The sequence below is a fragment of the Geotrypetes seraphini genome, chromosome 14 (assembly GCF_902459505.1).
Source record: "Geotrypetes seraphini chromosome 14, aGeoSer1.1, whole genome shotgun sequence".
NCBI lineage: Eukaryota > Metazoa > Chordata > Amphibia > Gymnophiona > Dermophiidae > Geotrypetes > Geotrypetes seraphini.
In genome coordinates this window covers 47814096-47830299 of record NC_047097.1, presented here as the reverse complement: position 1 = coordinate 47830299, position 16204 = coordinate 47814096, and the positions used below count along the sequence as shown (strand labels likewise).

Here is a 16204-nt window from a genome sequence, read left to right as displayed (position 1 = left end):
TAATATTGGAGCAATGGATTGCTCTGGAGTCAGGTCTCAAGGTAGCTAAAGCTATGAGGCAGTTGTATTCTGTGACTCAGAAGGAGCTAGATAGGTTTCAGCTTCCAAAGGTGGACACATTGGTGGCAGCCATTTCTAGAAGAACCACTCTTCCAGTGAAGGGGGGAGTGGGACTTAAGGATTCACAGAACAGGGAGCTTGAGTCTACCTTGAAGGCTTCATTCATTGTGGCAGCCCTGACTCTGCAGACGGCCGTGCGAAGTTCCTATGCAGCATGTGCCTGTCTTCAGTGAGTCTAACGGATCACAGATGGTATGGTAGAGTCTGGGGTGGCTCTAACCCCGGACTTTCCGGATGTGGAGTCAGGGCTGGCATATCTAGCAGATGCCTTATATGCTATGATTAGGGCCTCAGCTAAGCAGATTTCCCAGGCTGTGGTGTCTAGGCGGTGTTTATGGCTGAGGCATTGGGCCGCGGATGCAGCCTCTAAGTTACGTTTTAGGGATACCAGGAGGTACAGCCCAGGGAGATCGACATATAGGGCATCGTATGACATGTCCTACAGTGCCAGGTCAAGGTTTGCTCAGAGGCGATCTGGACGTCCTCCCAAGTCTTCTTTCACCCAGTCAGAGGGGCCTCAGACATCACGGTCTGCTAAGTGACGGGTCAGGGGGTCCTTCTGTTGATTGGGTAGGGGGGACGGTTGGCCTTTTCTGGGGCTGTGAGCCAGTTGGTACAGGACATTAGGTCCTCATTGTTATTTTCGCGAGTTACGCGTTGGATTCTTCTCTTGTGGAGTAGATTGTGTTGGAATCCCCCGTCTTCTAGTTATCTGGTGGGATACAGGGGGTCAAGCAGGTCCTACTTCCTCTTAAAGCTGCTTGGTTTTTGTTTTTTGTAGAGTTTTTGGATGAGAGGACTTATAATGCTCTGATTCTATCAGTATGTTCTTTGTGATTTCGGAGGTCGATTCATCTCTTTATACTCTTCCTGGTAGTAGGTAGGGCTGTGCGGCCTCTAAGGTTTTCAATGTTTTCATCTGTCAGGGTGTGGCAGGTTTGCCACACCCAATTTAGGTTTGCTTTGCTACATCCCACTTGTCTCTGGATTCATCTGCTGCCGGTGCTAAGGAAGATAAAATTATGTCCTACCTGTTAATTTTCTTTCCTTTAGACGCAGCAGATGAATCCAGAGCCCCACCCTAGTGTGTTTTCGGAGGTTTTTTTTTTTTTTTTTCTCTCGCAGGTTGGTTTCCTTGGTGGATCAGGATGTTCTTTTTGCATATGAGAAAGAAGTTTGTTGATAGGGATCTGAATTGGTCCTGATGCTTTGGCAAGAACGATATTGGCTGGCCAGGAGGGATTCCATCCAAGATATACACCTGCGAGTCAGTTCTCTATCTCCACCTGCTGGTAGATGTGTGCTATCCCACTTGTCTCTGGATTCATCTGCTGCGTCTAAAGGAAAGAAAATTAACAGGTAGGACATAATTTTGCCTTCTCTTTTTAGAAATGCACAGCGTGACCTGGCATGTAAGATTAAAATGTGCTAGATAGATTGTGAGCCTATTGGAAAAATACTTGAATACCTGATTGTAAAAACCGCTTAGATAAACCTTGATAAGCAGTATATAAATACCTAATAAACTTGAAACTTGAACTATTTTACCTTTTCCAGATCTCAGTCTCTTTTTTCTTCCAGTGCATATATATTTTCTGTGTTCTTTACCTTCATTCAGTGTATTTGTATCAAGGCATTTCTCTCTCTCTCTCTCTCTCTAGATTTCAGAACGTCATACTTACATCTCTGGACTTGGAAAATATGTTTTGCTCTCTTTCCTCTGTGTACTTTTTTAAAAATGTAGATTGCTTTAAAGATGTCAGAATTACAGGACAGTGTCTTCATGGAGGGTATGGGGAGATTAGGAAATTAAGGAAATTTTGGGAGGTTTTGTTTTGTTTTCCCTGTAGTACTATTGGTAGAAGTTTTGTGAAATCATTTTCCCCAAGTTGTGGCACAAGATCCTACAGACACCCACCCACACACTGACATGTATGGAATGAATACAGTGAACATGTGGCCAGAACTTTCATACATAAGGCTGTCTTGCATCAACATCAAGTGACAAAGAGTTTCTATGGTATAAATGAATATCAGAATCAATTTTTTTCAGTAAAAATCACTATGTTTAGACAAGTATTCTTGATTTAGCAGATGTTTGATTTTTATATTCCATTTAGATGAATGTAGACGAATACTTTGATTGTCTAAATTGGAGTAAATTGTTAATGAATTAAATACTTAAACTGGATTTCTGTATTTCAGAAGTGCTGAAAACGACGATGTCACAAAAAGGAAAGTCAACTTGGTTTTTGAAAAAATCCAGACATTGAAGTCAAGAGCTGCTGGGAATGCGCATTCTAATGCTAAAGTAAAGTTATTTTGAATGTTTTGAAACTTGATTTTTATAGATACGTAGATGAGTGAGTGGAGACTTCTTTCACTCTCTCCAGACCTGTGAAAGCTGTTTTTTTTAACATTAATCCAACCCTAGCTTGCCTGTGGAGCAGAAGCCTGGCCTGGGAAGTGAATGCATATCTCAGCATTTTAGCTGAGGAACTGCATTTTTTTTTGGGGGGTGGGGGTGGGGTTATCAATGTACGATAAAGGCGAGCTTCATTATTGGGGGGGGTGGATTATCAATGTACAATAAAGGGTGAGCTTGTACCACACCTTGATTTACCACAAGAGTCATTAACCTGCAGTATCTCTGTACTGCAAGCAGCATTAGTTCATCAGCCCAAGACACTGGACTGCCAAACTGTGGCCTGATTGTGCTCAGGCCTTGCTTTAAAGAGGATGGCAGCCTGCACTTAACCTGCTAGCTGGAGGAGTTCCCTCACCCCCAAGGGTGAAAGCCCCTCTTGGACAATCCTTAAATCCATTACTTCTGTTCTCTTGTGTGGCGCCTCCTGGCACTATCCCTCAACCAGGGTGACCCTTTCAGTGGGTCTAGAGATGCTGCACAGTAGAGAAAGGGGGTAATGGATTTGGGAGGGAGTCCAAGAAGTACTTATACCCTTGGAGGAGAGGCTTCCTTCTAGCCAGCAGGTTAAGTTCGAGCTGTTGGCCTCTTTCATAAAGGGTGTAAGAGCATTAGGCCACAGCTTGGCAGCCGAGTGCTCCTAGCAATGAAATAACCTCAGCTATTTTATCGTGTATACTGTGGTTTGTGATGTGCACCCTCGTGCACAGTAATGATCTGCTTTACATGCATTTCCATGTTTTGTATCTCATTATTATGTACCCCATGTAATGAGATAGAGCAACACAACTTTTAAGTCATGTTAAGGGGCTAATGATGTGGGTTACTGCCCTAACACAGCTTGAAAACTCCCTCTCTTTGGAAAAAGTCATTTTACTAGGATGTTGGGGCTACGGCAGGTTCCATGCAATAAGTAGAAGTGATTTCTCAGTAATGCACCTTGAGTCAACCCTTGATGTAGGAATTGACCCTAGGATATTCCTAGGATAAGCAGCATCAAATCTGTTTTGCTACTTGGGATCTAGCTAGGTACTGGGGACCTGGGTTCACCACTGTTGAAAACAGGATACTGGGCTTGATGGACCTTCAGTCTATCCCAGTATATCAATTTTTATGTTCTTGTATGAGCCAAGTATAGGACAACCAAGCCATTGTGATATCACTGATGAGGTTGGCTCTTAAGCATTGGTGGAATGAGGCATTGTGACATTACGTTCTCAGCTCTGGAATGTTGCTATGCTCTGGGTTTCTGCCAAGTACTTAGGACCTGAGTTGGCCACAGTTGGAAACAGGATGCTGGGCTTGATGGATCTTCGGTCTGTGCCAGTATGGCAATTCTTCTGTTCTTATGACCCCTTAAAAAGTCTTTTCATTTTTTTTTTGTAATATCTATGCTCTTTAACTTTCCTATAGTAAGCATCTCCTCTTGCAATAACTAATACATTTCAGCTGCCTAACCAAACTTTCATACTAAATAACATGTACCGATCTCCATTCAGGAAGAAAACAGTTGGGTGCTAAGTATCACAGTGAGTTGATCTAGAATCTTTTGACTCCATTAGAAAAGCATGGCAGAGTCATGTTGATATGCATAGGTGTTTATAACATGGAACTTTAAGGGCACCTGGTTCTTGGGAGTGTGTGGTGCAGTGGTTAGAGCTACAGCCTTAGCACCCTGAGGTTGTGGGTTCAAATCCCTCGCTGCTCCTTGTGACCCTGGGCAAATCACTTAATCCCTTCATTGCCCCAGGTACACTAGATAGAGTTTGAGCCCTTCCTGGACAGATAGGGAAATATGATAAAGTACCTGAATGGAAACCACTTAGGATATAAGTAGTATATAAATAATAAAATAAATTAAAAAAAACAACTGACAGGAAAGGAGCTAGTATTTTAATCCAAACCGTATAACTGTATGCCGAAGGAGATTAGAAGAACCATGCTGGGGCAAATATTACTCAAGATTTTATGGAGCTAGATGGAATTTCTCTTGAAATATTTCCTGTATGAAGGCTTTTTTGTCCTTTTTTCTTCAGTTGAAAATAAAATGCAGATCTAACTGTTGGATCTTTATTGCATATCTTCTTTGTAAAGGATAGCTCTAGGTTAACTGAAAGGACTCGAAACAGAAGTTTATGTAAGTAAAAGGTCTTTGTTTCTTCCTGAACTGGGAGCGCCCCTTCATAGTGGCGGGATTGTACTTCAGATGTCTCTTGAATGCCAGTTGGAACTGGCGAGAGCAAAATGATAACCTGGAATGAGACAATAGCTGTTCATTTTACTGGAATTAGCCTTTGTGTGCTTTCTAACCAGTTGAATGTTGGAATGAAATTACACAAAAAGGCTTCATCTGGGAGCAAACTGAACAGGAGCAGCACAGTACAAGAAAATGGGAATAATTGTGGACATGCTAAGAAAAATGTGAAGCATCAAATCATAATTTTTTGGAAAACTGAGCCTCCAACCCTCTTTCTTATGGGAGGCAGGTATTGCTTGCAGGAATGTTGGCGAGAACTCTGTCCTAGAGTTTACTCACAACTTTTTCCGTTTGATTTGTGGCGGCATTAGTTTGCTCAAGTTAACCACAAATCATCTTTGGAAAGCAAATGAGCTAGGAGATTAAAGGGGTTTTTTTTCATTTTTTTTTGTTGGAAACCTGCAAGAGTGCAGCACCACTGTAGCTTGAGGAATTCAAATGAGGATAAACTCTGGAATCTAATGTCCCTGTGCCTGTGTGAAATTGTCTTTTTTTTTATCAAAGTAAGCTGAACTCACATTTACTTATGGAGGTGGAGCAGACTGTGTGTGGTATATAGGAAATATAAGAACTCTACTACTTCATGCATATTTTTTCCCATGCATTCCTGAAGCCATGCCCTGTATGTTCCTTTGCCTATAGCCTTTAGTTGAATTTATTGTTCCATGTAATGTTTTTCTTAAATTTCAGTTAAAATATTCAAATGAATGGCATAATCTAATGAATAAACAAGATGCAAACATTGCCAAAATGTCCCCAAACTTTTTTTCATCCTGTCCTTCTCCCCACATCATCCTCAAATTTAAGTTTTTGTCACCTCATCTTATAAATGGCCATGATGGTAGCACATCCTCCTTTTCATCTGCTGGACCCCGCCAAATTAGTTGCTTTCTGTGGGCTAGATTTACTAAGTAAACCGATCGTATACCGATCAGTTTGCAACCCCTTTGCGACCAGATTTCCCTCCTGCACTATTCACTAACCTCTCTTGCGATCTGATTCAAATCTGTGCATGCAAATGAGGAAAAACGCATGCAAATTGGACAGCAACGCGATTCATCAACCAAAAATTTAAAACCAACTGGGCTGGCCTATCAGCCCAAGAAGCGACTGCTGGAGACCAGTTGAAAACATTTTTCCGACTCTCCAGCTCCATAGAAGCCCTGAATGTCGCCCTACTCTGCCCCGATCTATCTCCTGCCTGCTGCCTCGAATGTCACCCTGCTCTGCCCTGCGAGCATGTGGTTTTAACCTGTGGGTTTAAAGCAAGTTAAAATCACGGGCTCACTGGGCTACAAATTTTTTAAAAAGTCGCGGCTGGCCCGTGGTTTTAAACGCCACCCCCCCCCCCCGCGCCGATGCCCCACAAATGACTCCTGCTTTGCCCACCTCCCTCTCTGTCCGGCACGGGCCACCCTCTCCCCACACCTTTTAAACTCTTTGGGAGAAGGAGGGGTAGTCAGTCCCTCCTGCTCCAGGCCTCCTCCGATTCGGGCTGGGCCGGGCCCACCCCCGTACCTAACTCGTTGGGAGCAGGAGGGGTGGTCAGTCCCTCCTGCTACAGGTCTCCTCCGATGCGGGCCGGCTTGCCGGACCGGGCCTGGCCCACCTCCTCCGCCTTCCTTTTCTGTTCGTTGGGAGCAGGAGGAGGGTGATCATTCCCTCCTGCTCCAGGCCTCCTCTGTCGCAAGTGCGGCCTAAGGCCACACCCTGGTGTATCATGTGATGCATGGGGCAGGGCCTAAGGCCCTAATTGGCTGAGGCGCCTCGAGCTCCTCCCTAGGGAGGGATGCACTGTGGTGTGGCCTAAGGCCACTATTGCACAGTAGCTGGCGGGGGGTGCAGGAGCAGGAAGACTTCCCGTTTCCTCCTGCTCCCCCTCCTGCTCCCAAAGAGGAGCCGTGCCCTAAGGAGCAGGAAGGACCGGGCACCCCTCCTCCTCCCAACAATTTAAAAGGTACGCGGGCGGGAGGGCTGGGCCTGACCTAGGGTGGGCCAGGGATGGGAGGCCTAGGAGCAGGAGGTACTGAGCACCCCTCCTGCTCCCAACTTTTTGGTTTCAGGGGTGGGTGGGCCATGCCGTGAGGGCCGTGCCGGGATGGGGGCAAGGGAGAGATTGGGGTAGAGCAGAGCAGACAGGAGAGATCATGGCCTGGGGGGGGGGGTGTTGGGCAGGGCTGACACTCCCCCGCAGGCCCCATTCTCTCCTGCCTGACCTGCTCTGCCCCAGTCTCTCTTGCCTGCTCCAGGACTTTCCTGCTCTCTGCCGCCGTTCTCCAAAGTGCAGGCCCGCTTTAAAACCATGGGCTTGCACTGCAGAGAACGGCAGCAGAGAACAGGAGAGTCTGGGAGAAGGCAAGAGAGATCTGGGCAGAGCAGGGCAGGCAGGAGAGATCGGGGCCTGCGGGGGGTGTCGGGCAGGGCTGGTGTGTCGGGCCGGTGCCCGATCTCTCTTGCCTGCTTGTCGGACTCTCCTGCTCGCTGCCACCGTTCCCCGCAGTGCAGGCCCACTTTAAAACCACGGGTTTGCATGCAGGGAACGGCGGCAGAGAGCAGGAGAGTCTGGGAGCAGGCAAGAGATCTGGCCTTGGGTAGGGGGTCATGTTAACAATCGTCCCCATTTGCATGCAGGCCTTTACTGAATTGGTTGGCCGGCATGCCAACGGAATCGGATCACACACGGTTTGGAGGTTTAGTGAATCTAGGCCTATATGTTTCTTCGCTGAGATTGCCTGTCTTGTCCTTTTTTTTTTAAAGTATTAAAGAGGCGTGAGCTATGCAGTCTATGGCTGTAGCCACGTCTGTGAAAGGGGTGATTTGATTAAGAAACAGGGCTGGTAAACTGCTGGGTTTAACAAGTAACTGCTAATGTGTTTACAGATCATTTCTAGCTGTTGCTCAAGTGGTCTCCTTAGTCCTGAAAACAATGTCATTGATTTGGAAGAACTGGAACCTATTCACTAGTGACAGGAATTTTGGGACCAGAAGTACTTAACATTTTCTCCTAACTTGTGTTATGGAAACAATACTTAGGGCTCCTTTTACTAGCGTTTTTAACGCATGCAGGAAATTACCATGTGCTACACTTCTAGAACTAACGGCAATGTAGCGCGCGCTATTCCGCGTGTTAAAGCCCTAACGCGGCTTAGTAAAAGGAGCCTTAGTGCATTGCTCCTTGAGCTTGGCATGTAGATCTTGTTTTTGGATATAGTACTGGTCAGCTGAGCAATCCTGAATGTACTTTTATAGATAGCAGTAATACATCAGCTGTGTATAGGACAGAAATGTTAAAAAAAAACAAAACTTGAGCGAGGCAGTTCATGCTCCTCCCCCTTTTTTTTTTTTTTTTTTTTAATTATCAGCTGTAGTTGTCATTTATTTCTATTTTCATTCCTTTTCTTTTCCAGTAGTTTTGGAATCATCTATCCTTGCTCTGCTCATAATATATTGTTTTGTCTGAGCAGAGCTTATGATCGCATTTAAGTGATCTCGGTTCGTAAAACTAGAACAGGAGTTCGGGGCATTCACCCTCTCTCCTCCCCCTCTCCTGTAGAAGAGCTTGGGCTGCCAAAAGTTGATCTTACAGACGGACCATTCTAGCATGTAAAACCCTCTAGACAGAATATACACAGGACCAGAAAAGATTCAAATTCACCTCCATCTAATGATCAGATACGTACTGGAGAGACAGACTACTTTATACACATAGAATCTTCACAAACAAGTATTGCAATTCATCTCTATCGGAAACTTCAAGGTGTAGAGCAATGCTGTTTTCCCTTGGCGAACACGCCCCTTTTAAAATTCACCAACCAAACCACGGACATGATCCAAGCTACTGAAGGTCATTGTGCTCTTTGGAGGCAGTTCTAGAACTGGACGCTTCCATATGGGTGATGGAAGCTTAGTCCCACAGATTCTGTTAGAGAATACTAACTTAGCCCAGTGTCTTTACACTTTACATTTACATGCTCAGTGAAACCAGCTATAGAGCCGGTGTAACTGTGGTCACTTAAATATGGCAGAGACAGATCGCTAACACTAGTCTATTGTTTATGCACGTAAGTGGCAGCCTTGGCCATGCTCTGCACATGTATATGCCCCTCCTTGTATTTATGTGCTGTGCTGTTTATACGTGCTACCTTAGAATAGAATAACCCCGCTGCCGCTTTGAAAGGTAAGCGTCCACTTTTGCGCATACCTAAAGCAGACAGCATTTTGGGTATTCTTTTAATGATTTGATTATACAGTAATTCAATAGATATCACAGTGGCTTGTGGCAAAATATAATACTCTGCATGGGAGTGGATAAAAAAGTCAATCAACATAATAAGCATTAATAAATAGTCTCCCAAAGCTGATTACGGACACTATTCCAGAGATCTTCACTGCTTTTCAAGTAGGGACCAGTTTGTAAAAAAAAAAAAGTTTCACATGAGAGCCAAGAACATTACTGGACAATATGAACAGCCACACCGTAGCCAGTCCACCCATGCAGAGTCATCTTCCACAAAATTGTGCCCCTAGCTCTTGACTATCACTCCACTTTATGTGCTGAACAAATGATATTCTGCTTTATTTATTTATTTAAAAAATTTCTATACCGCCTGGAGTCTCAGCGGTTTCCATGTAATAATAAACATGAATCATTTCCTATCGGAAAGAATCCCTTTTTAGACTGTCCTCCAAATCTGCTACTGCTATGTAACATTTCTATAGCGCTGATAGGCATACGCAGCGCTGTTCAGCAGCATATTTAAGAGACTGTCCTTGCTCAGTAGAGCTTACAATCTGAATTAACAGACAACAGGACAAGAAGGGGTTTAGGGAGTTTCTCAGGGTACTGAATGAGTGACATGCTACTTTCCTAACCTTTTCCTATGCTACTTTTCTATCTACAAATTGACATTCTTTTCCTACTCTGTCAAATCTCTTTTTTAGACTATAAACCACGTAGACCTGTCCAGTACAGAATTTGCAGTATAGCAAATATAAATAAATGGTAAAAAAAAAAAATGACCTTGTTAAGCTCCACCATCCTAGCTCTTTTCCCTGCTCCCCTCCAGATTTGAATATCCCCCCACCCCAATTGTAATTTTTCCTATTTTTTTTTTCTGGAGGCTTCATGTTTATTTAAAATTTCTTATACCGCCCAATCAACCTTCTAGGCCAGTGTTTTTCAACCTTTTTACACCTATGGACCAGCAGAAATAAAATAATTATTCTGTGGACCGGCATCAGTCCGTGGACTGGCGGTTGAAGAACACTGGGCTAAGTCGTGGGCCAGACCCCGCCCATCTCTACCCAATGTCCACCCCAGACCCCACCCCCATAATAGTACTAATTGCACCTTGCACGTTCCTTGCCTCATCTGGAAGCCTTCCCTCTGATGTTGCAACGTCAGAGAGAAGGCTTCCAGTTCAGGTGCAGGATGCCCGTAGGAGCCACTGCCGGTGGCTTTGTGCACTGAATCAGTTAGGAAGAGGGAGCTGGCTCGAAGATAACGCCGCATCGATCGCACCGTGGACTGGCGGTTGAAGAGCACTGTTTTGGGCCTGATGCACATGCTGGCCCTGAGGACCGGCAGGAAATTTCTGTGGACTGGCACTGGTCCATGGACCGGTGGTTGAAGAACACTGTTCTAGGCGGTGTACAAATTCGTAAAAACAGAAAACAAACTTTAACTAAAATACAAGTTTGAGCTGACATTACATCACCAAACTATAACTATTAATACCTTTTAAAAACTTAACAAAGACAAACAAGAACAAAAGGTAAAAAGCAAGAACTACAATAGTCAAAGTAAAAGAGAACAATTAAGGAAAAAACAATAGGAGGGGCTACTATAAATAACAGTAAGCTCAATAGTATTTGTGCTCGATTGCCCTTAAAAGGACAATTAGGTCTCAAAGACAATTAGGTCCCAAAAACTACCGCCCTATTGCCAATCTACCTTTAATCTCTAAACTTACGGAAAAAATTATTCATTCTCAACTGACAGAATTCTTTGATAAAACTCATGCCTTACATCCATGCCAAACCAGCTTTCATTCTTCACATTCTACAGAATTATCATTACTAGGCCTTATCTCAACTATACAATACTATCATGACCACCAAAAATCTGTTATTCTAATTTCTCTCGACCTGTCTGCAGCCTTTGATACTATTGACCACTCTCTTCTTCTATCCAGATTAAAAGACTGCGGTATTACAGGTTGTGCACTTACTTGGTTCATATCTTACTTTCACGAACGCAGCTCTAAAGTTCACGTAAAAAATGAAACTTCTTCAACCATATCACAAACCTTCGGAGTCCCACAAGGTTCAATTCCATCTCCATTACTATTTAATATCTTTCTATCTCCTCTTCTCACATTAGCACAATCTATAGGATTTACAATATTCGCCTATGCAGACGACATACAACTTCTCCACCCAATCAATACTACAAACATCTCAGACGTAAAAGATATAAACAATAAATTGGACATTATAAGTGACTGGCTCTTCTTAAACAAACTCTCACTCAATATTGATAAATCCTGTGGGCTCCTCCTTCCAATCAAAACATCCAAATCATTATTAGGAACAATTTCTATTAAATCTTTATCACTACAAATGGAAACTAAAATAAAACTGCTTGGCGTCATCTTTGATAGAGAGCTTTCTTTCCATGACCACATAAGTTCAATCATAAAAATCTGCTTCTTTAAACTTCGCATTATTCGATCACTAAGTTCTATCTTGGATACCGACTCAATCAATATTCTGATTCATTCCTTAGTTATTTCCCATTTAGACTATTGTAACTCTCTTCTCAACGGACTACCCCAAAAAGAACTACGACAATTACAATTAATACAAAACACGGCAATAAAACTTATTTACACAAAAGGTAAATTCGAGCATGTCACTCCTCTTCTTAAAGAGGCTCATTGGCTCCCTATCACCCACCGCATCATCTACAAAATCATCCTACTCTCCTTTAAAATCAAACTCTCTCACCAACCTTCATTTCTCGATAAACTCCTTATACCACAATGTTCCCCTCGCACTTTAAGATCAACGGACCAAAAACTTCTCTTTATTCCATCCCTAAAAGAATTCTATTATACCCGGAAAACCAACTTTGCAGTAACTGCACCTACATTATGGAACTCTCTACCACAATACCTCTGCGATGAACAACATTTCAGGACGCTTTCGACTGGACTTAGATCCTCATCTTTCTTCCTTTTTTTTTTTTTCTTATACTTCGAGCAAGTATTTGCTTCAACAACGCGCCCCTACCCCTCTCGTTCTATCCCTACCCCACTTTCTCCTTTTCATCTAAATTATGTAACTTTTCCCCTTCCCCCCTTTTTTACCCTCACCTTCTAGTTTGTCTAGTCTTTGTCATCTATGTTCACCTCATATATTTTTACGCACCTACTACTATTTCTTTTTTATTAAATTTTTAAATCTACCTCTTTAAATTTTATTGTTAACCAGCCAGACATTTGTTTGATGGTCGGGATATTAAAAACTAATAAACTTGGAAACTTGCAAAGAGACGGGGCAGTGGCAGAGATGTGGTACCATCTTTTGAGCAACTATTCTATTTCCTTCAGCAGCATGTAGCTCCACAGTAAGTTTCAAATGCATCGTACTCTTTCTCTTGTGAGAACAGAGTGGGATTTTGGGCAGCATGTACCTCAGACTTGCCAAGAAATGGGTGGTCACAGGTATAAAACAATATTGTTATGGAGATATACCAGGATAAGGAAAAGGTGGTGGGAGATGTGTTCTGGCAAAAAGTTAGGGGCCCACACTTGGAGGGAAATTCATCATAACACACTGGACTATTGCAACATCGTTTATATGGGTATATCCAAAAAAACAGTGAGGAAACTTAGAATTGTTCAAAACGCAGTGGTCCGCTTGATATTTGGATTGAAAAAAAGCGACCATGTTAGCCCCTACTACAAACTACTGCACTGACTGCCAATCGAGGCACAAATAATATTCAAGTTCCCTTGCATATGCTTCAAGCTAGTTTGGGGACTAGCTCCGACATACTTGCTATCTCACTTCGTATTATACAGCCCAAAAAGACAAACCAAAACCTGCAAGCTATTTGCATACCCAAGCATCACCGGCTGTAAATACAAAACATTTCTGGATAGAACTTTTATGTACCAAGCAAATAAACAACAACACTGGCTAGACAACTACATTAATGGAGCTAGACTGACCTACGACGCTTTTAGAAAAATCATAAAAACTGCCTTATTCGACAGATATATCACCTAAACAGTAATTACACCAAACACATGTTCCATTGCTTCTTCCATAATATGTCCCCTCTGAAATTCTTAACAAACTGTACATTGTAATTCGCTGCATTTCTTTTAACTTTCTACTTACTATAATTTCACTGACTATTCTACATATTGTAAACGCTGATTGTCCAGCTCTCTTCAATGTAAACCGCCTAGAAGTTGCAAGATTATGGCGGTATAGAAGAATAAAGTTATTATTATTATTATTAATAAATGCTAAAGATGCCCTTGGGAATATAATGGGCATCTTTACCGTTTAATGTGCACTAACGCAATTAGTGTGCGCCAAAACAGCGCCCTTTGATGACCTCGCCCCTTAGGGTTGATGGGGACCGCTTCTGGCCCCCTGACTCTTACAGTGAAGAACGCTCTGTTATTCAATACCACACATATGCAAAAAAATTCCAAAGTAAGAAGCTCACTGAGCAAACTACCTGTAGGAAAACATATTAAAAAAAAAATGCGTCCATGTTTTTATAGCATAAACAACCCCATGTCTGCTTAAATGTGTTCAAGCCTCCCCCAAGTGCAAAAGGAATATTTTCCATCACAGTATGCTCTTTGGAGCTTTGACCTAGGCAGATCAAAGCATGAGGTACAATAAAGTGAGCTGCCAGCTGAGACAGAAATCTTCCGTGCCTTTGTAGATATTCAGTCTCATCCCAGACCCAAGCAGAGAGGAGCAGCCACTATTAATGCCGACTCTCCCCCAAAAGAGGGAATCCACCTGCATGAGGAAATTTCTGCCAGTTTATCTTTAAGACCTGAAGTAGAGCAAAAAAAAAACCCCCAAAACCTGGGTTACTCCTCTTCTGAATCAGTTGCATTGGTTGAAGATTGAGAAGAGAGTAGATTTTAAATTGGTTATACTTATATATAAATTGTTGCAGGGAATGGGACCAAGGTGGTTTAATGAAGTATATAACGTTCCCAATAAACAGAGCTACTTCCCAGTATAAACAGTCATTGAGGCTTAGCTATTCTACAAGTTCATAAGGTCGTTTGAATTCTTTGATGAACAAATCATTGAGTTTATAGGAACAAAGCTTTGGAATGATCTTCCAAATGCACTAAGAAAAGTTTCTCCTTATATCTTTAGAAAATTGTTAATCTTTTTATTTTTAATGATTGTTAAATGAATACTTTTGTAAGGACACAATATTTTTTAAATTGCTGTTATTTGTCTAGAATCTATTGTGAGAATAGTGCGGAATATAAATAAATAAGATTAGAATAGTAGCATTAAACCACATGAGAGTCTAATCGAGAGTGAGCAGGAAGAAAAATTACGGCCGCCATTTACGAAACTAAGATAGCAGTTTCTAGTGCGGGGAGCCGCGCTGAATGGCCTGCGCGGCTCCCGACTCCCATTGAGTTCCTATGAGCGTCGGGAGCAGCACGGCTCCCCGCACTAGAAACTGCTATCGCAGTTTCGTAAAAGAGGGGGGAAGTTTCATTTTTGGTTTTCCTTTCCCTCCTTTATTTTTTATTTTTGGTTTTTCTTTCCCTTCTTTGTTTCATATTAGTCATGTTAAATGGAAAGCACTTGCTGAAACAACTTAATGTACGTTTATTGAGAATAATTTGGGAAAGCAGCGCTTGGACAACTTGAATGAAATATTTATTGTCTACTGTTAGGTTTCTGATTCTTCAACTGAAATCAGAACAATGCTGGAACAGAAAACTGAACTGGAGAAGAAGATCTCTGAACTACAGAAAACCCTGGATCAGGAAATAATGGTATATATTGGTCTGGTTTTGAAATGCATAGTTCAGGGATCTATTTGAAGGCCTTATTTCCAAAACCTGCTCAGTCCCTATTAGTATAGTAGTAACTAGAACCCGATATAAGTTTGGAATCAATTGTTTCAATAAAGTATGAGTATGCCTCAGCCCCAAATATGGTTATGAGCAGCCAATGATGAAGTGCCACATAATTCTCTCTGCAGTCAAGAGATAGCACAGCGGTGGAGTGGTGGGGCTGAGGCATACTCATACTTTATTGAAACAATTGATTCCAAACTTATATCGGGTTCTAGTTACTACTATATGAATCATTGACATCTGATCCCGGTAAAGTAATAGCTATTACAATAGCCATTTTCCCGGAGGCTAACAGTCCCTATTAGTAGCATTGGACTTAGAGGATTCTGGAAATTATTTATTCAGTCATTCAGTTTTCTATACTGTTCTCCCAGGGGAGCTGAAAATGATTTACATGAATTTATGCCAGAACTAGAATTGCATACAATTTGAATGTTCTAATCCAAACTCATCACAAAATGCATTAAAAAAACACAGTGTTAAGAGAATACCACTGCAGATTACTTAAAGTTGAGAAAAAGACATGTATCATGTTGGATTCTGAAAAATTACCCCAGACATATCAACTTCAAAAAGCAGTTTGAAGTTGAAGACACATCCTCAGTCACAAAAAAACTCCATTAATTATATTTCTTTACTTGAGTCATCAGTTACACTTCTTTACTTAATATTCTCAAAAAGCCAACAGCATAACAGTGCAGTACCGACAAACAACTTAACAGGCTCAGAATAAAGAAAAACAAAAACATATTTGCCACAGATGTCTCCTCTGTACTGGTTAACAGGAAAAGCAGATACACAAGCATTTTTTCATCTATCAGTCCTGATGGACTCATGGGGCAATGGGGGACCAAGTGACTTGCCCAGAGTCACAAGGAACAACGTGGATTTGAACCCACAACCTCAGAGTGCTGAGGCTGTAACTCTAACCCTGCACCACATTCTCAGACATAGTATGGTAGAAGATAGCATGGGAAACATTGTCTGTCAGAGATGGCAAAACACATAAGAACATAAGAAGTGCCTCTGCTGGGTCAGACCAGAGGTCCATCGCGCCCAGCAGTCTGCTCGCGTGGCGGCCCAACAGGTCCAGGACCTGTGTAGTAGTTCTCTATCTATACCCCTCTATCCCCTTTTCCTTCAGAAAATTGTCCAATCCCTTCTTGAACCCTAATACCGTACTCTGTCCTATCACGCCCTCTGGAAGCTCATTCCAGGTGTCCACCACCCGTTGGATGAAGAAAAACTTCCTAG

General features: G+C 42.4%; 1 protein-coding gene across 4 annotated transcripts in view; it reads left to right on the top strand.

Moving 5' to 3' along the window:
- CGNL1 (cingulin like 1) overlaps positions 1-16204 on the top strand; it is a 289781-nt gene that overhangs the window by 81913 nt on the left and 191664 nt on the right. For all 4 annotated transcript variants that reach the window (XM_033919889.1, XM_033919891.1, XM_033919892.1 and 1 more), the window contains 2 exons: positions 2326-2431; positions 14765-14866. In XM_033919889.1, coding sequence (XP_033775780.1) covers positions 2326-2431; positions 14765-14866 — 208 coding nt within the window. The remainder of the gene's footprint in view (positions 1-2325; positions 2432-14764; positions 14867-16204) is intronic.